The sequence below is a fragment of the Pan troglodytes genome, chromosome 1 (genome assembly GCF_028858775.2).
Source record: "Pan troglodytes isolate AG18354 chromosome 1, NHGRI_mPanTro3-v2.0_pri, whole genome shotgun sequence".
Classification (NCBI taxonomy): domain Eukaryota; kingdom Metazoa; phylum Chordata; class Mammalia; order Primates; family Hominidae; genus Pan; species Pan troglodytes.
Genome location: NC_072398.2, coordinates 214,113,581 through 214,133,104, shown reverse-complemented (window position 1 = coordinate 214,133,104; position 19,524 = coordinate 214,113,581). Strand labels below are relative to the sequence as shown.

At 51.9% G+C, this 19,524-nt stretch overlaps 1 protein-coding gene across 2 annotated transcripts in view; it reads right to left on the bottom strand.

The window, feature by feature from the left end:
* Nucleotides 1-19,524, bottom strand: part of PADI2 (peptidyl arginine deiminase 2) — a 53,390-nt gene that overhangs the window by 14,444 nt on the left and 19,422 nt on the right. The window contains exons 4-11 of one of the 2 annotated variants that reach the window (XM_009449250.5): nt 14,587-14,648; nt 12,245-12,362; nt 11,092-11,217; nt 6,960-7,025; nt 5,302-5,480; nt 3,382-3,485; nt 2,509-2,620; nt 1,329-1,436 (exon numbers count right to left, since the gene is read on the bottom strand). In XM_009449250.5, the coding sequence (XP_009447525.1) occupies nt 1,329-1,436; nt 2,509-2,620; nt 3,382-3,485; nt 5,302-5,480; nt 6,960-7,025; nt 11,092-11,217; nt 12,245-12,362; nt 14,587-14,648 (875 nt within the window). The remainder of the gene's footprint in view (nt 1-1,328; nt 1,437-2,508; nt 2,621-3,381; nt 3,486-5,301; nt 5,481-6,959; nt 7,026-11,091; nt 11,218-12,244; nt 12,363-14,586; nt 14,649-19,524) is intronic. The other variant, XM_513113.9, reaches the window with a different exon arrangement.

Sequence of the window (19,524 nt, the reverse complement as noted above, 5' to 3'; positions counted from 1 at the left end):
TGAGGACAGGGCCCGGGGAATGATAACCATAACAACAGCTGATAATGGTCATTATATCAGACATGGCACTGATGCCTTATACAACACCTTCAATCTTCACAACATTCTGTGAGACTGATATCATTTCTATCCCCATTTTAGATGAGGAAACTGAGGCTCATGGAAGGTAATTGCTTGCCCAAGGTCACATGGCTGCTAAGAGGTGCAATTAGGACTCAAGACCGGGTCCGCCTGACATTCCAAAGCTCTGTGCTGACACCATTGGCTCTAGCATCTCCTTGTGAACAGGGCACTGGGTAAGGAATGTGGGGCAGAACAGGTGTGAACCTGGCACAGGGTCAGCTCTGGGCAGCCCTGGCGTCTGACAGGAATGCTGTCCTGCATGTGACCTTGGGAAAAGTCCCCTGATCTATTCCAGTCTCTTGTTTCATGCCCTGTTCAAACCTCCCCCGGCCTGTTCAGGGCAGAAGAGTGCAGACAAAAGAAAGATTGATTTCGGTTCTGCCCTCACACACTAGGTTGTTGAGGGCCTAAAAGGGGAGTGAGAATGGCTTCCAGAATGGGAGGAGTCAGATGACTTAAAAACAAACAAACAAACAAAGAAACAAAAAACATGGCCAAGTACAGTGGCTCACACCTGTAATCCCAGCACTTTGGGAGGCCAAGGTAAGTGGATCATCTGAGGTCAGGAGTTCGAGACCAGCCTGGCCAACATGGTGAAACCCCATCTCTACTACAAATACAAAAATTAGCCAGGCATGATGGTGCATGCCTGTAATCCCAGCTACTTGGGAGGCTGAGGCAGGAGAATTGCTTGAACCTGGGAGATGGAAGTTGCAGTGAGCCACTGCATTTCAGCCTGGGCAACAGAGCAAGACTCTGTCTCAGAAAACAAAAACAAACACACACACACACATGCACCAAAAACCATAGCCTCAAAGTGCTGATGAACTTGGAAGTTGGAACCATGACTTTTGACAATTGCATAACTATGTTTTTTTCCTCTTTGAAACTTAACTCATTTTGCTGCAATTTGGAGGGGAAGGGCAGCAGCAGGGGCCAGGGCCTCTGGAACTAGGTCTTATCTCTATTTCCCTTAGTTTCCATTTCCCACTAGAAAACTCTCTATGTTTTGGAAAAACATCAGTTATCAGAGCAGGAAAGGACCTCAGAGGCAGCTATCCCAAGTGGACTCATTTTGCAGAGGAGAAACAGAGGCTCTGGGCAGCAGATGAATGTGTCAAGGAGGCCCAGGGTCTCCTGACCACTCTGTCTTATGAGAATCTCCAGGATCATCCTCCACCCCCAAGCGGCCCTCAGCATCTTACCAGGAGCTCCTTCACAGGGAAGTCCTTTAGGTTTCCATCTCGGGGGGAGTCCAGCACCACGGGGAAGCCTTTATGGGGGGCCTCGATGTAGCCAAACTCAATTTCATCCTGCAGGGACACCAAGGAGAGCTGTTAGATGAATCCAGGGGACAATCTGTGCACATGGGCAGAAAACTCGAGAAACACAAGAGCACAAAGGAAAAAGAACGTCTATCTTGTTCCCCATTCCGTGGTCCCCCATCCTCCTCCCCTCACACTGATGAGGGCAGCACAGGTGTCCATAGGCAGTCTCTGCACATCACAAGCAGGTTTCTTACCGATATCAGCCCCATTTTTTTTTTTTTTGAGACAGGGTCTCACTCTGTTGCCCAGGCTGGAGTGCAGTGCCATGATTATGGCCCACTGCAGCCTCAAACTCCTGGGCTCAAGCGGTCCTCCTGCCTCAGCCTCTGAGTAGCTACAACTACAGGTGTGCACTACCATGCCAGGCTAATTTTTAAATTTTTTTGTGGAGTCAGGGTCTTGCTATGTTGCCCAAACATGTCTTGAATTCCTGGTCTCAGGCAATCCTCCCACCTCAGCCTCCCAAAGTGCTGGGATTACAGGTATTATCCACCATGCGTGGCCTAGACCTCATTTTAAAAAACACAATAACCAGGCGTGGTGGTGCATGCCTGTAGTCCCAGCTACTTGGGAGGCTGAGGTGGGAGGATTGCTTAAGCCCGCAAGGCGGAGGTTGCAGTGAGCTGAGATCATGCCACTGCACTCCAGCCTGGGTGACAGAGCGAGACCTCATCTCAAACAAAACAAAACACACAAATAGCAAGCAGCATCCTGAATATGTTTTCCGTTGAGTAACAACTTAACTTGAAGCACATCCTGTATCCATATTGAGAGACTGGCTTCATCCTTTTTAGCGGTTGCACAGAACTTCCGGGAAGGCCGTTACTCAGTCCTCCAGAGATGGACATTTAGGTTGCTTTGCAATCTTTTGCTACTACAAGAAGCAGCACTGTAGTGCACTTGTATGTTTATGTCTTTGTGCACATGTGCAGATATGAGCTGACAGAAGAATCCCCATCTGCAGAGCTGCTGGGTGCCAGGCAGTTTGCATGAAGCCAACTCTTCTTTGCTTGACCCGGGGGCCATGTCCTTCCCAGCCTGGACCTGGGCTCCTTACCTGGATCCAGCGATCGCCTCGGTTTAGGTACTGGAAGCAGACCTTCAGCTCACAGTTGGTTTTCTCCACAAGGTTCTTCACCTCTTTCAGGAACAGGTAATTATCCTTCATGCTGAGAAGTTGGGGGAAGAAGGAGAGGCCAGGAGAAAGGGTGAGGAGGGGCCAGAGTCATCTCCCTGAGATGGTGACAGCAGCTGGTATCTCTGGGCTGTGCCGGGCAGATCAGTCTACACCTGTGCTCACGGCCACCTTTATAAAGGCTGCTGGAATCAAAGGCCAAGTAAACCCACCCACTCATGTGGCATTTGTCAAGGTCATGAACAAATAAAATGAGGAGGGGAACTCTCACCCCCACCTGTCCCAATGCCTTACACCTCTGACTCCACAGATTTTCAAATAAGAGCTCTGCCTGGCATGAAGATGGGATGGACGTGAGGACCCCAAGGGTCCCTTTTGGGTTGCTAGCCATCTAATCACAGGCACTTTTTCCCTTGGTTCTCATCTTGCTGTTGTGGACCTAGCTCATAATAGGTGGTCAATAAAAGTCTGTTTAATGAATGAGTCAGATGAGCTGCATTTCCACTGCATAGGAGGTTGCTAACTGCCTGGTAGAGGGTTAAGCAAGAGAACAGAATGGCAGCTATTATTTTTAGAGCATACCCTGTGTGCTGGGCCTTGGATAAATGCTTTGCCTGCTTCATCTCATTTAATTCTCACAGTGACTCTACGATGTGGGCATTTCAGAGAGGCCAAGAGAGTTGCTCAAGGTAACACAGTGGTAAGTGACGGGGCCAGGAACTAGACTCATGTCCATCTGACTCGGCCCTTGGCCACTCTGCCACGCTGCCTCTCCAGGCTGGGGTCACCCCTTACCAGCACACAAACACCGACACGGGAGGCAGGATGTTGGGGGTCATGATCCACGGAGCAATCCGGAATATCACGGTGTCCGTGAAGATGGGAGTCAGGGGAATGTCCTGGGTGTGGGAGACAAGGCGTGGGGGATCAAAAGGTTTTGTCAGGTGCTTTCTTTGCCTGCCTTTCAAAGCGGGTGAAACTGATGACAGTGAATACATTTCCTCAGGACTTGCTGTGCACCAAGGCTGTGCTAAGTACTTTCACATGTGCCAATTCTTTTCTGCCTTCCGACCACCGCAGGAGGTAGATACTGCTATGATCCTCACTTTTCATATGGGGAAACCGAGTCACAGGGCTGTTAACCGCCCAAGGTCACATGGTTGGTAAGTGGTAGAGCCACCCGTGTGCTTGACCACATGGTAGGCTTTACACCCAGGCAGTCAGCTGCTGAGTTCACACTCTTAACCACTGTCCTATCTTGTTCCATCAAACTTCTCTTCCTGAAATCGCCCCACGCAACAGCTGAGCCAGCCCCCCACCTTCCTCTGTTTTTGCCCTTGGCACCTTGCCCTTTTCTGTATGTGGGCATTTTAGCGTTGTTTTGGGTCAGTTTTGCTATGTCCAGACTGTTTTGTTTTAAGGAATGGTCAAGCAGCTTGCCTGGAACCCAAGGGAAAGTGAGGTCTGATTCCAGGGTTCCTTTGTGGGGCTGGCTTTCAAAAGATATAGGAAATGGACCCCATCCTTGGTGGGGAGGTGCGGGGGTGGTGGGACTGTTGCACGGCTTGCCTTGCTTGCCGTGGTCTGCCTTTTGAGTCTCTGCGGGTGCCTGAGAGATCCTGGGGGTCAGGCTGCCCTGGGCATGGGTGCCATAAGAAGCCTCATCCCCGTCCCTTATCCTGCTAGCTTTGCCTTTTCCACTTCCCAGGGAGCTTGAGGGTGCTTTGTAAGTAGAACTTTACAAGTTTGGATGCTCACAACCACCCCTGGCAGCAGAAGCTTTTGGACGTTCTGTCTTACAGATGGAGAAACTATGGCAAATTACCCTTAACTAAGGAAATTCACAGGAAGTTTAATTCATTTGCCTCGTGTCTCGTGGTAGTTAAACCAGGAGTTGAACCTGGGCAGTCTGCTGCCAGGGCTCATTCTCATACATCTCAGCTAGATCCAGCCTCACCTTTCTATAGCACCCATTGTATCCTTTCCCATAGTGGCCTGGGGATAAAAATGAGGGGCTCTTGTGTTTGCGAGAGCAGCCAGGTCCCTCCCTTTTTTTCTGAGCGAAACAGGGTGGGCCTGAGAGGCTAGGGTCTGGGGACGAAAGGTCTTTGTGATAGAGATTCTTGTGAGCACAGCACGCCCTCAGTGAGGGGGGCTTCTCTAGAGGGACAGGACCTCTTCTCCTCATCCAGTTTCTCCCCAAAGCAAGAGCAAGGCTGGCTGAGATGCCTGGCCCCAGGGTAGGGCACAACCTGAAACTGGGATTTGGGGTTCAGCCTGCAGTCAGAGTTGGTATAACCCACAGTTGGGGGAGGGGTCAGATGGGGCAGGAAGTACAGAGCACACAGTAGGTGGTCAGCAAACCCCACCTGGGTGGCTGCTTAGAGCCTTGCGCTAATCAGCAGGACTCTGGGCCTTAGACCTAGGCAGGGAGCAGGGCAGGCCAGGACACAGGCGTGGAGTGTGTCAGAAAACATTGCCCACAGGGAATCCGTGGGGAGCAGAAGCAGCAAGGAGACTGATCCCAGGAGCATGGCTCAGAGGACCCTGGCAGACATGTGCAGGCTTTGCTGGGGGCATCGAGGTCTCCTAGCCTGGACCCACCCCCTTGGGGCTTTGAGCAGGGTGGAGCATAGCATAGGAATGGCCCACTAGTAGGAGACCCACCCTAGCCCCTGGGGTTAGCCCCCTGTGGTGGAGGCCTGGAGCCCTCACCTGGGCCATGTACTCCAGCAGGCTGACATGGATGGAGACCAGGCCTGAGAAGCCCTCGTCGGGGAAACAGAGGCCTTCCACGAAGAACAGCAGCTCCGCGGAGCCACCCGTGTACTTGACCACATGGTAGAGCTTCCGCCGGCCCAGGATGTGGATATAGCGTTGGCCAAAGAATGGGTCTGGAGGGAAAAGGACCAACGTCAGACTCTCACCCGCATCAGAAAGAGGTCGGTGGGGTGGGATCACCGATGAGGACAAAAGGGCAAAGTAACTTGTCCTCTAGACAGAGAGAAAAGCACAAGCAGAAAATGCCACCAGAATGGCCATGGCTAGGTCATTGTCATTGTCTCAGCACTGCTGTGTGCTGGCTGTGTGGCGCTTTGCCAGACAGTCACCCTCTCTGGCTTTTGGCTTCCCCATCTATAAAATAAGCAAGCTCTCTCGTGAATGGCTGATAGGAAATTGCCAGCTGAGCAGTTAGTGGTGTCAGGGGAGGATGTAATTGTTTCCATTTCACAGATGAGGAAACCAATCTCAGAAAGGAGGAGTGGCTTGTCCAAAGTCAGACAGCCAGTAAATAGCTGAGCTGGGACTCAGATTCAAGTCGAATTCTGAATCCCGAGCTCTCATCCCCTCTGTATAAACAAACCATAAATGTGCCCATTATACCAAAAATTCCCTCCATATCATGGAAGCCGTGTTGGTGTAAAGGCCAGTGCATGGGCTGTTCATTTTTGTGGCTGGGCGGAAAGACAGGTTCCTCCAGGGCTCCTGCCCTCCTGAAAGCTCCCAGTTTGACTTGTGCTCTCCCCTCTGCCCAGATTCCCCAGAGACAAAGCCAGGGGCTCTGTTTGGAGCTCCCACAGCCACCTGCCATCTCCATCACAGTCTTTTTATGTTTGTTTATTTATTTATTTATTTATTTATTTTTGAGACAGATTCTTGCTCTGTAACCTAGGCTGGAGTGCAGTGGCGTGATCTTGGCTCACTGCAACCTCTGCCTCCTGGGTTCAAGCGATTCTCCTGCCTCATCCTCCCAAGTAGCTGGGATTACAGGTGCCCACCACCACATATGGTTAATTTTTGTATTTTTAGCAGAGACAGGGTTTCATCGCCATCTTGGTCAGGCTGGTCTCGAACTCCTTGCCTTTAGTGATTTGCCTGCCTTCAGACCCCCAAAGTGCTGGGATTACAGGTGTGAGCCACCACACCCGGCCTCATCACAGCCTTTTTAAATGTGGGTGACCTGTGCGAGGGTAGAGACAGGCCCAGTGGGGCCCAGGGCCTGCCCGGCACATGGTCATATTTAACAAATGTCTACTGAACCAACCAATGACTCCCACAACATTCCCTGTGGGAGAGACCAAGGGGGAATTTTCAGGCAGATTGAGAGCTCATGAATCAGGCAAGGACCTTCGGGGAGACAGAGGTGGTCCAAATGCAGCCTCTGTAATAGCAGTGCTCAGCTGATGATAAGATGGAGCAGATGTGGGAAGCGTCATAACGGCGGCTATGGGTGAGATCCAGTCTGGTTACTTGGGGTAGGGTGGGGAGGGCAGAAGAGGCACGGCGGGAAGCATTTGAGCAGAGGAAGGCAGCCTTTGAGATGCCCTTGCGGGGTGGCAGAAATGGGTGTGTTGGGGAGAGGAGATACTTGCATTGGTAAAGGCATGGAGGTAGGACCCTATGCAGTTCCAGAAGGAATTTCTTTATGCCCTGTAGAGCTGGAAGGGCAGAATCAGCCTCAGCTTAGTGCTTTCAACGACAATGATAATGGTTAATGACCAGATGCTCAAGGGTTAGAACACATAAGCCGAATAGCCTGGCACAAACTAGGTGCTTGATTAAAACGTGAGAAATAAGTGGATGAACCGCGAAGCCAGGGCTTGGGATGGCTCCTCCTGTGGGACAATGTGCCGAAATAGACCCTGGTTATAAATCTCACTAAGGGTGCTTCCCTTAGTGGTTATGACTTCCAATGTCAGAGGGACCTTGGTTTAAATACTTCTCTGGCTTTACAAGCTATAAAACCTCAGGGAGCCGGGTGCAGTAGCTCACGCCTGGAATCCCAGCACTTTGGGATGCTGAGGCGGGCGAATCACGAGGTCAGGAGTTTGAGACAAGACTGGCCAACACAGTGAAACCCCGTCTCTACTAAAAATACAAAAATTAGCCGGACGTGGTGGTGCGTGCCTGTAATCCTAGCTACTCGGGAGGCTGAGGCAGGAATATCACTTGAACCCAGGAGGCAGAGATTGTGGTGAGCCAAGATTGCACCATTGCACTCCAGCCTGGGCGACAGAGCGAGACTCCATCTCAAAAAAAAAAAAAAAAAAAAACCAAGCCTCAGAGAATTCACTTAACCTCCCTGAGCCTCAGTTTACTCATCTGTTAAGTGGGAGATAATGATACCCACACCACAGGGTCAATGCAAATGACACAGGCTCAGTAACTTCAGTAACCTCAGTAACCATGGGTAACCATCAGTAACACTGCTTGGACCTGTATTATGAGGATGTGAAGGAGTTTTCATTGAATAGTTTCCAAACAGAAGGCAGGGAAACCACGTCCCACCTCATCCTCCCTTGGGAGGGAGGAGTCCAAGAAATGAGGTGGAAAAATTCAGATACTGAAAGTCCCAAAGAATAGAAAGTGAGGTCCTGCTCACCCAGAAACAATAGTATGCACCCTGCAGCCCTGTCACTCAGTAGATTCAGATAGACTGGCATCATGAAAACATTTTCCTCCAGGCACTCGGGCCCTCCCATGCCCACAGGCCCCAGGCTGTACTTGAACTGATGCTCAGGGGACAGTCAGGCTTAGAAGCCAACTTGTCCTGGCAGAAGCCACACAGCCAAAGCTTTCCCAGGGCTCAGAGCACCTGGGGGGCTCCACCAAGGTCTGGGGTAGGAACAGGGATCTGGCTGGGGGTGGTGGGGCAGGTGGAGGACACGTTCTAGTCCGTCTGCCGGCAGCTTTCTCCCTCCTGATGTGGCCTGTGGCCTGTGATTCACAATGCACCTCTATTCTGGGCTGCTTTCTGACAGCTGGGGCCAGCTCCGGGCGGACTGATTTCTTGGTGGGAACAATTCAGCCATTGTCCCCAGGAGCCTCCTTACCCCGTCCTCCATCCCTGGCTCGGTGCAAACCCCACACTGAGCGTGGCCAGCTTTCTGTGCAGGAACCAACAATGCCGCTCTATTGAGTGGTCCTCGTGCCTTGGGCTGGGCCCACTGACCACCATGACCTCTCTGCCCCAGGCATTGGCTGGCACGTGGTTTGCCTTAACCTTTCTAGCTACTTTGGAATGATTCCACTTCCCAGCGAGACTCCTTGATAGTGTGACCAGCTGATTTGGTTTCCCTAGGACTGAGGGGTTTCCTGGCATGAGGAGCCCTCGGTGCTAAAATAAGGAAAGTCCTGGGCAAACTGGATGACCATTTCCTTGTATAAAGAGGTAAGGCCCCAGTGCTTGGTGTTTTGGGCAGAATTTGAGGCTAAGGCCGTCACCAGGTCTTCCTAGGAGCACTGAAGCCTTCTGTCCACTCCAATCATCGTAACTAACAGTCATCATCATAATCTCAACAAAAGCCATAATTGCCATTTATGGAGAGCTTTCCAAAGGCCAGCTACTGCACTCAGTGCCTGACACACCTTCCTCATTAGATCCCCACCACCACCCGGGACAGTCGGAACTCTTACTATTCCCATGCCACGTCAGAGATGAACACCCCAAGGCTGGGGCTGGTAAGACTTGCCTGGACCCAGAATTGTAGCTCCCTGACTCCAGCACTCCCTATTGGGGTCCTTCAGTCTCCAACCCAGCCCCCTGGCCTTGGGGAGAGCTGGTCTGACCCTACCAGGACACCTGACATTTGCTCATCCACAGGGGTGCCTGGAATTTGACATAAGTCCAAAGTGTTTGCCTGGAAGAAAAAGAGACTGTGCTCCTGGTCAATTACCTGTCGTCCTTTGCTTGTGTGTGTGTGTGTGTGTGTGTGTCTAAGAGTTTTCACCCAGTGACCCAGTGTCAGCATTATTGGGAAACTGTCTCTTCTGGGTCCCCACTGTCTCAGTCGTGGCTGCTCCCCACAGGATGGGCAGCCCAAATAAGAGGCTCCAAAGGACGTTCTCAAAGCCCTTGTGGTAGTAGTTCCTCTTTTTTCTTGTCTGCTCAGGACCCATCTCAGATGGCAAGTGACGGGGAGGGATGAGATTATGGAACCAGACCAGTCCACTCCCTTTAGCAAAAAGAAGAAACTTCTAGATAATGTCCAGACATCATTATTTGCAACAGGTCTCGTGTCACGACACCAAGGTCAAGAGGCCGAGGTTGAGGTCATGCTTGCATCCCTCCTGCTCCCACTGGTGATCCCATCCTCCGTGACAACCCTGGCCTGGATGGTGTCAACATCAACATCTCCGGCCCCCTGGGCAGCGGAGCCAGCCTGACTCTGGGCACATTCCAACCTGTGTGAGGTCACTGCTTGGAGCCCAGGGTGGATCAGAAGGACGACTGGTATTGGGTGGCTGCTGGCCACTGCCATCCTGGCTAAATATCTCCCTGATGTGAGGGTCCAGGGTCCCTACTCACCTCATGGTGAATGCCCTGGATCTAGTGGGTCTGTCTAGAGGTGGGTCCAGGGCTGGGCCAGAGATCCTGGCCCCCCTAGGCAGCTGGGCATGCAGAAGCCTCCTCCCGCCACCCCACGACCCGCCTTGTACCATGGCAAATTGCAATGCCGACTATTTTGCTGAGGGAGCTTTTAAAATACATACATCATTATTATGACAGTCCCTTGCATAAAACCCTCTAATGGCATTCCATTGCACTCAGAATAAAATCCAAACCCAGTCTGCATGCTCTGGCCCCTAGCCCAGCTCACTGACCTTGACTCCCAGCCCTGCTCTGGGCTTCCATCTGCTCTTCCCACACTCCAAACTGGTCTCCTCCTCCAGGCTTTGCAGATGCTGTTCCCTCTGCTTAGAACACTCTTCCCTCAGCTCACGAGTGGCTGGTTCCTTCTTATTGTTCATCTGAGTCTCAGCTCAGATGTCACCTCCTCAGAGAGGCCTTTTCAGAGGCACCCATCTAGTGGTGCCTCTGCCCTGCCATTCTCCTCACTTATTCTATTTCATTTCCTCCAATTGTGGTACTGATTATGTCTCTCTTGCTAGACTGGCGGCTCCTTGAGGGCAGGGTGTGATTGTTGTGTTTACTGCAGAGATCTCAAAGCTGAGAACAGGGCCTGGCACCAAAGGGCTCAACACATATCCACAGACAGGGTGAGGCAGAGCCGGCAGCTACGAGGACTAGCTCCAGGGCAGGAGCCCGTGCCCTACACAGTGGGGGCCCAGGACACCTGTTGCCATCGAGAGGAGCAAGGGGTCAACTCTTCAAGGGTGCCCACTGCATCTTTAGGGGGTCTTTGAAAGTCAGAGATGGCAGAAAATACCTGGAGGTGGTGCCTGCCCTGCCTCAGGTATCCTGAAGGTGACATGACTCCAGAAAAGAAGTGCCCAAATGCCCTTCCTCCCCTGATTCGTAGGGAGGAAGGGCCTCTGGGTTCTACATAGACCCATGTGACTCCAGACTCCTTTGAGAGGAGGAGCGATGTGTCCCCATGGAGTCTTTCAACTTCACGGGACAACAGCATTGCCATGTTACAATCACTCAGAGACCAATCCAGGTCTTCCCCAGGCACCTGCACCTGTGAAGGCCACAACTGCTAAGGGGAGGAGGGTAGGTGGCTAGAAAGGTCTGGGCTGGGCTGGGCTGGGGTCACTCACTCTCCACGTAGAACACGCCCACTTTGTCTGAGTCTGACATGGAAATGTACAGAACTATCTCATATCCGGCGGGGAGGCGGTCGGGGCCTTTGGTCCGCAGGATCATCTGGGACATGTCCTTGAGATCTGAGGGACAGAAGGTGAGAATGAAGAGATCTGCTGCTGGAGCCTCAGCTTCCCAATGCCTTTTACTTTGATAATCAGGAAAAAATCCCCATGAATGTGTATTATGGAAACTATAGAAAAGCATAAAGAAGCTGGGTGCTGTGGCTCACACCTGTAATCCCAGTGCTTTGGGAGGTTGAGGTGGGTGGATCACTTAAGGCCAGGAGACAAACACCAGCCTGAGCAACATAGCAAGACCCCATCTTTACAAAAATAAAAAAATTAGCCACGCATGGTGGCATGTGCCTGTAATCCTGGCTACTCAGGAGGCTGAGGCAGGAGGATGGCTTGAACCCATGGGGTTGAGGCTGTAGTGAGCTATGATCATGCCACTGCACTCCAGCCTGGGCAACAGAACAAGGCCTTGTCTCAAAAAAAAAAAAAAAAAAAAAGAAAAGAAAAAAGCAACCATAAAACAGAATAAAAACCAGTTGTCATTTCCAACACTAGAGATGATTAACCTTTTGGGAATTTCCTTCTGGTCTATTTTCTTTTTATTCTTCTTCTTCTTCTTCTTCTTTTTTTTTTTTTTTTTGAGACAGAGTCTTGCTCTGTTGCCCAGGCTGGAGTGCAGTGGTGTGATCTTGGCTCACTGCAATCTCTGCCTCCTGGGTTCAAGCGATTCTCCTGCCTCAGCCTCCTGAGTAGCTGGGATTACAGGTGCATGCCACCATGCTCAGCCAATTTTTGTATTTTTAGTGGAGATGGGGTTTCACCATATTGGTTAGGCTGGTCTTGAACTCCTGACCTCATGATCTGCCCGCCTTGGCCTCCCGAAATGCTGGGATTACAGGTGTGAGCCACCATGCCCGGCCCTTGTCTATTTCTTATGGTTTTGCCTTTGGCTTTAAGCAATAGTGGGTATTTGTGTCCACCATCCCCAGGAGGCCTCAGTCCACACCTGCCTCACCCTCAGCCCAGCCCAGGACTGGGCATGAATCTTTTCACTCCTCCCATCCTGCCCCCCAAGTGCAGGGCCTGCTGGCACCTTCCTTGCTGTAGACCTTCTCATCACGGCAGTCCTCCTTGGGCAGCCAGGGTGTCTCTCGGTCACAGTTCACCAGCAGGATGGCCCCCTGGCCCTCAGGGCCCCAGGTCCAAGATGCCTACAGTGGCAGGAAGAAAGGTCAGTGCCCTCTTCTCTATGCTTGTATAGACCCCATGGGACACTGGAGAGATAGCCCCAGGATGAGGGTAAAGAGTAGCCGCCACCCACTGGGGCAGCTGTGACCTGGCAAATGTGAATCTCAAGACTGATGTCCACAGAGGATGAATGTGGGCATCAAAGGCAAGTTCAATAGAGGAACAGAGACAGGAAGGCTGACTGAGGCATTTATGGGCCTCCTGTCTGGTGCGGCTGGTGTCTGGTGTGGGTGGAGGCAGGGAGGTGGAGGCTGGCCAGAGAAATGAGCAGACAGACATTCTACCATGGGTCCCGAGGTCCCTAGGGGAGCTCAGGAGGAGACGCCTGGATGGATGCCACCCAGCTGTTTCCAGACACGCTCCTAGTGCTCCGAATGAGACCTGCATGGTGCTCCACTTTCTACACTGCAGACATAGCACTACTAGAACAAACTCGGGCCAGATTGTGTTGCTTCCCTGCTTTAAGCCAGGTCAGGGGCTCCCGGTTGAGTTGGCATGAAGCCCTGATTCCTCGCTGTGGTTTGGAAGGCCTGGTGAAACTTGCCTTCCTCTCTGTCTCATCTCCTCCGCCTTGCCCCTCGCTCACTCTGCCCCACCCATCCCGGCACCTTTCTGCTCCCAAAAGACTCAAGCTCCCAGGCCTTTGCCTATGCCAGTCCCTCTGCTCCTGTCCTGCCCCTTTCCACCTGGCCTACTCTACCCTTCCTCGGTTACAGCATGACTGTCTCTTCTTCCTGGAGGCCTTTCTGATTCTCTAGGACAGAGCAGCTTCCCCGGGTCCACACCTGGCCCTGTATACATCCTTTTTGGGAGGACTTAGGACAACTGTGATGACACAGCTATCCAAAACACTCCATATTTAATGTGGACCATGGGCTTCTTAAGGCCAGGGCTGTGTTTCTCTTGTTCTTTCTGTGTCCCCTGGGCCTGACCCGCTCCTGGAACATAAAAGATGCTCAGCAAATATTTATGGGATGAGTGAAGAAAATGTGAAAACTTCACCGGCCCAGATTTAAAAATTCTGGCCAAGTTCAGGCTCATGGGGATTGTGTGACTTTCCCAAGACTGCACAGCCCCTTGGGGGAGGTTGGAAGCTGTCTCCCTGGGGCTGCTGGGCTTCAGAGGCCTCTGTGGAGTTCATTCTCATATGGCTTGGCCATAGACTCAGAGAATGAGTGTGCAGGGCTGGCCCTGGTCTCAGGCTAGCCTCGCTCACGATCCTAGAAGAAGGGACTTCCCCACATGGCTGAGAACCCTCTCCTGACCTGCAGAGAGTCAGGGTAGCAGGCTGCTAGGACCCAGGCTTCTCATCAGGCTGTGTTTATTTTACTTCGTAAGTACCCCTCTATGTATACTTTACCCTAGGCTTCAGAGTGTTATTATAAAAGTCACATATGCCCATGGCAAAAATTGAGATAATACAGAAGGGCAGAAAATGGAAAGCAGTTAGAAGCAACAGCCTGAATGTACACAGAGCAAGACTGATGGAGCCTAAAAACTAGGTTGAGGGAAAAGTACAAAACAGAATGAGATGGAGAACACCATGCTCTCTGCACAAATTAAAAATACATGCACACCAACCACACCACATGCCTCCTGAGAGTCACCAGAGCAGAAAGAGACACATTAAACCCAGCAAAATGGTCCTCTGTGGGGGAGCAGAATGGGAGTGGGGAATGCAAGATAAAAGAAAATAAGTAAATGAACGAGGGAACAAATGAATGAATGGTGAATGAATGAAAGAATAAATAGAAAGAGGAGAGGGGCCGTGCATGCACCAGCAGAGATAATACCGCGCCTGGAACTGAGAATGATGAATGCGACCCTCTGTCCTGAGGGTCTGTCTCCCCCACCTCCCTAGTCTTAAAAGAACAGGCAAAATAATAAGAGCAAATGCCTTCACAGTGCTTCCTCTGTAGCGGGCACATTTATCCTTCCCAGCAGTTCCATGAATTGGGCGTCCCCATCATGGGATGGAGAAACTGAGACTCAGGAGCCTGCTCTGTTGCCGTCTCTAGGAGATGCCTGAGCTCCTCTGTGGGTTCCATCATTGGTATGCTGTGTGTCTGGGAGCCTGTCTTGGGCCTCAGTCTCCTGAGCTGTGAAATGGGAATTGCCTGCGGGATCTGGGGCTGTGCCCTCGGAAGCCCTGGGTTCAGGGTGGTGCCTGCCCTGAAAGCTAGGTACCTTCTTTGGGTTGTTCTTCTCCACCACACCATCCCGGTCTGCGTCCACATCCAGGGAGATCTCTGGGGAGAAGAGACATGGGTGAGTTGCTGAGCCTGCCAGGCAGGGCAGGGCACGGGCAAGAGGAAGACCTGTGGGATTTGGGTGCGTCTCAGCCATTCATTTGGTCACGGGAAAGAGAGGACCTCGCTGAAGTCATCTTATGCAACCCCCTGCCTCAACATCCCACTACCCACTGGAGACCGTCAGCAGACACTGTGTGGACCTCGTAGCTTACGGCTGCAAGAGCTGCCATCGGGGAGGTCTGGGACCTCCTACCACTTCATTGTTCTGGCTGGGGGTTGGGGAATGATCCTCGCTGCACAGATCTGGATGCCTCAGTTCAGAGGTGAAGTCGCATGCCCAAGATCACATAGGGACGCTCGCAGAACTGGGGTACACAGTGCGATTGGTCTGATTCATAGTTCATATTCTGAAAACTTAACAGGGATAGCATTCCCGAACTGCCTTTCTCAGTCTACCCGGGCATGCGCATAGGTGTGCACATGTGCACCTGGGTGTGCGTGTCTCTTTCTCTCCCAGAACTTCCAGTGGTCTAGATCCCACCTTCAAGGACTGAGGGTTTTACTGTGGGTGGGAAGCTGTCTCTAACCCCTCTTGGTCTGAGGGCACCTGTGAGTCTAGATGGAGGATCCAGGGCCAGGCCCCCACTTATCCCTTCTCTTGGTGAAGGGACCCTCAGCATCCCTAGGCCTGCCATGGAGACAGGCTTTGTGGAGACTGTAGGGAAGTGAAAAGGTTTAGTATCAGACAAGGTGGGGTTTAGACCCTGGTTCTCTGCTTATAAGCTGTGTGACTTTGGGCAGGTTAGAGGATCTCTCTGAGCCACAGTTTCCTCACCTGTAACATGGGGCCCTTCCTGGTTACAGCAGATGCATTAGCTGCAATGGAAGGCACTACTGACATTTTTGAGCCAAATAACTCTTCGTGTGGGGGCAGCCTGTGCATTGTAGGATGTTTAACAGCACTCCTGGCTTCTACCTACCAGATGCCAGTAACATCCCTCCCAGTCGTGACAGCCAAAAATGTCTCCAGATATTGTCAAATGTCCCTTGGGAGGCGAAATTGCCTTGAGTTGGAGACGGACGGGGTCGAGTAGGGATGTGGTTGGGAAGGTGTTGGGAGTGTCACACACATGACATGTGCCGGTTCCAGGTCCCCAGAGCTGCCCGAGTGGGCTCATCTCACGCTGAGCATGACTTGGATCTGGTGGGTGCTGGGTGGTAATGAATGCATTCCTGGTTAGTCCCCGTGGCAGGCACACCCTCTGCCTGGAGGGCATGGAAAGGAGGGTCCTGGCACACGAAGTGCACTGATGTCACCCTTCTCTGGGCCAACCAAGCCCAGAGTCGAGATCACATTCAGGTCCTCCCTTTGCCTATAGCCTGCATACCCTAGACCTGCATGTGACTTTTCCAGTCTAGAAGGAGGCTGCAAGGGTGCCTGGCCCTTGAGAGAGGCAGTCTTCTGTGTCCCAGCCTCTGCAGCTGTGCGGTGAGTTAGGTGCTGTAAGGCACAATTTGTAACCTCCTCCCTCCGATTGCATTCACTCCACATTTCACTGCTGAGGAGCTACTGCTCCAGGAACTGTACCAGGCAACGGGCAATGGAGGCACAGCACCTGCTCTCAAGGCGTCCACAGTCCCATGAGATGAATAGCATTGCTCCCGTTTCACAGGGCAGCAAACCCAGGTTCAGAGAAGCCACTTGTCAGCAAATCGGGCTGGTAATCTGGGAGGCTGGTGCAGGATAAGGACCCCAGGGGAAAGAAGGGAAGGCGGTACCACCAGGGGCTGTTAAAGAGCCTGGGGTGCAGGGGCAGGAATAATACTGGTTTTGGCTCCTGGACCTTTGTGAACTTTCCAGCTGGTCACGCCCACTGAATGCTGCCTTTCAGGGAGCTGCCTTCCTGAAACTCCTCCCTCAGAAGGAGCTGCAGGTCCAGCCTCTTTAGGGAGCCACTCTGTCCTTTTCAAGGTAAAAATTTCTCCCCTGCGGGCATCCTGCTCTGCAGCTGCACAGCGTTTTCCAAGGTGTGTTCTCTCGGCCACTCCAAGGGAGGCGTGACCACCCCCACCCCCTAACGATACAGATGAGGAAACCCAGGCCCGCAGCAGGGAAGTGACCACCGAAGTTCCCAGAACGCAGAGCCAGGCACTCAGCAGGGCCTCGGACTCCAGCTGCCTGCTCTCTGCTGTTCCCTGCAATGAACCCAGGCTGACCTCCCTGCAAGCTGTTTCCAAAAGCCCAGCCCAAAGTCAAAGAAACAAGACTTGCTCCCTTGAAGGTCATTCCCAGAGGAAGTGCCCATTTCCCCACCTTGGTAGCCCTGCGGCCTTCGTCTCTAGGCCGTAAGGTGACATTACATTGGGACTCCTTGTGGCGAGTCCATTAAAGCAGTGGGGACGTGGGCTAGGAGAGAAATTATGGTGCAGTCTATACTGCTTCATTTCATTATGAATTCTTAAATGGAAACATTTTATTCATGTAATATTTGGACATAGTGCAAACAAAATCAAATAAAATAGTAACACACTGTTTCTAAAGAAAGACAGCAGTTCCTCGTCCAGGCCTTCTTCTCAGCTGCCTGAGGCAACCTCTATAATACTAACTACTCATGCTTATTGCGATTTCCTGATTTACTGAATTCAGACAGGTTTTGTTACCTTCCTGTTATGAAATGTGGGCATTTCACAGTGTGGCTCCCTTATCGTCCTCCCAGCCTCTCACAGGGCTTCATAACTCCTCTCTGATGACCCATGACCTGTCCCCATAATCCACTGAAATGACCTTCTGGCCCCTTCACCCTCAGAGACCCCCCACCCTGTAGTCATGCCCATGGGACTTCGCCCCTGCAAGGCTTCCCCCAGTGTCTGATTTAACTAGATTGCAGTGGGATGCTGCGGGTAGGGGCAGAGAACAGGGCTGGTGTGACCTGCCCAGAGCATTGCCTCTTGGGATGGCTCTGCCTTCCCGAGGGGCAGGAGGGAGAGGACCTCTGCTTCAGGGCCTCCAGGCTCCAGACGACATTTCCCAGAGGCTCTGGATCCCACCTCAGTTCCCCAGAATAGCCCCAAGGCGTCAGGTGGCTCCTGGGTGTGGGGCAGATTGACGGGAAATGTCCCTAGGATTGGGTTCAAGGCAGTCTGCCCTGAGAATGAAGACACTGAGGCCTCAGCTGTGACCGAGAGGCACAAGCATTTTGGAGGGTCGCCAGAGAGTGGCAGGGTGCCTGGCCTTCTTGCCTTACTAAGCAGCTTGAGATGTTATGGGAAGGAAGGACACCCTCCCCCACAGCCAATCAGGGCAAGTATCCCAGCCTCTGGGGAGAAGGCATAGGATCAAGCCCCTTAGGTTGATGTTAAAATTTTCTGGGGCCCGCATATGTGTACTCCTTCCACTGCCAGGACCTCAAATAGGGTGGGATTCTTCCTCCCTCCCCACACCTCACCTCTTGCTCTCCCCTATCCCTCCCAAAAAAAGGAAGTCTTTGCAAATCAACCCTAACCAGGGTCTTGAAGGTCCTTAGGGATTAATTAGCTCAAACCCCTCATTTTATAGTTTGTAAAAAGTGAGTCCTAGTGGGGGTGGCTACTTGTTAAGGTCACACAGCAAGTCCTTGGCAGGATTGGGACAAAGACCCAGAGCCTGATTTGGCCAAAGGAATCATGAATTTGCTCCCAAATCCCAGAAGGAAGAAGGAGAGACCATACATTTCTTTAACTTCACCCAGGCAGAGAGAAAATGTGGCCACCTCAAGAGCAAGGGAGAAAAGCAGGCGGAGCATTGACTAAGCACCCACTCTGTGCCGGGTCCTTCGCACACAGCATCCCACTGAATCCTTGTAAACACCATGCAAGGCTGCTCTGTGAAGCGCATTTTATAGATGAGGAAGCCAAGGCTCAGGGGGATGATGTGACTTGTCCAAGGTCACAAGCTGGCTGGAGGGGGCAGAGAAAGATCTTAGGCTTACTTCTGTCTACCCTGAAGCTAAGGCTCTTTCTGCTCAATGTGGACTCAGGATAGGACCAGGGTGAGAGAGATTCAGATACATTTTTGTGCCCAGGGGACAGTCCCAGCATCTCAAGATATTGGGGTGGGGGGGGGGCTTGCCTCTGAGGCGCTGCCCCTGAGTGATTGATTACTCAGGATGAGGGGCTCAAGGGCTCCTGGGGCAGATGCTCAAGAAAAGAGAAGACCTAGAAGGGACAGAGAGAACAGTGGTCCCCAAGGGAAACCAGATTTTCACCAGGGTCTCTGTTGGAACAGGAAACAGAAGTTCAATGGTGTTAGTTTCTCATAAAGCTTTCTTTTTGCAATTGAATGACTGTCTTTTATTCTGTTTTTTGTTTTGTTTTGTTTTGTGTTGTTTTTGAGACAGAGTCTCATTCTGTCACCGAGGCTGGAGTGCAGTGGCACTGTGTCAGCTCACTGCAACCTCTGTCTCCTGGTTTCAAGCAATTCTCCTGCCTCAGCCTCCCGAGTAGCTGGGATTACAGGCGTCCACCACCATGCCCGGCTAGTTTTTATATTTTTAGTAGAGACAGGGTTTCACCATGTTGGCCAGGCTGGTCTTGAACTCCTGACCTCAGGTGATCCGCCCGCCTCGGCCTCCCAAAGTGCTGGGATTACAGGCGTGAGCCACCGTGCCCGGCCATGACTGTCTTTTATTCTGAGATTATGCCTTGCCTATTTTTTAAGAGTTAAAATGATGGTGATAGTTGATAGCAAATTTTTTTTTTTTTTTTTTGAGACAGAGTCTCGCTCTGTCGCCCAGGCTGGAGTGCAGTGGCACCATCTTGGCTCACTGCAACCTCCACCTCTTGGGTTCAAGCAATTCTCCTGCCTCAGCCTCCTGAGTAGCTGGGACTACAGATG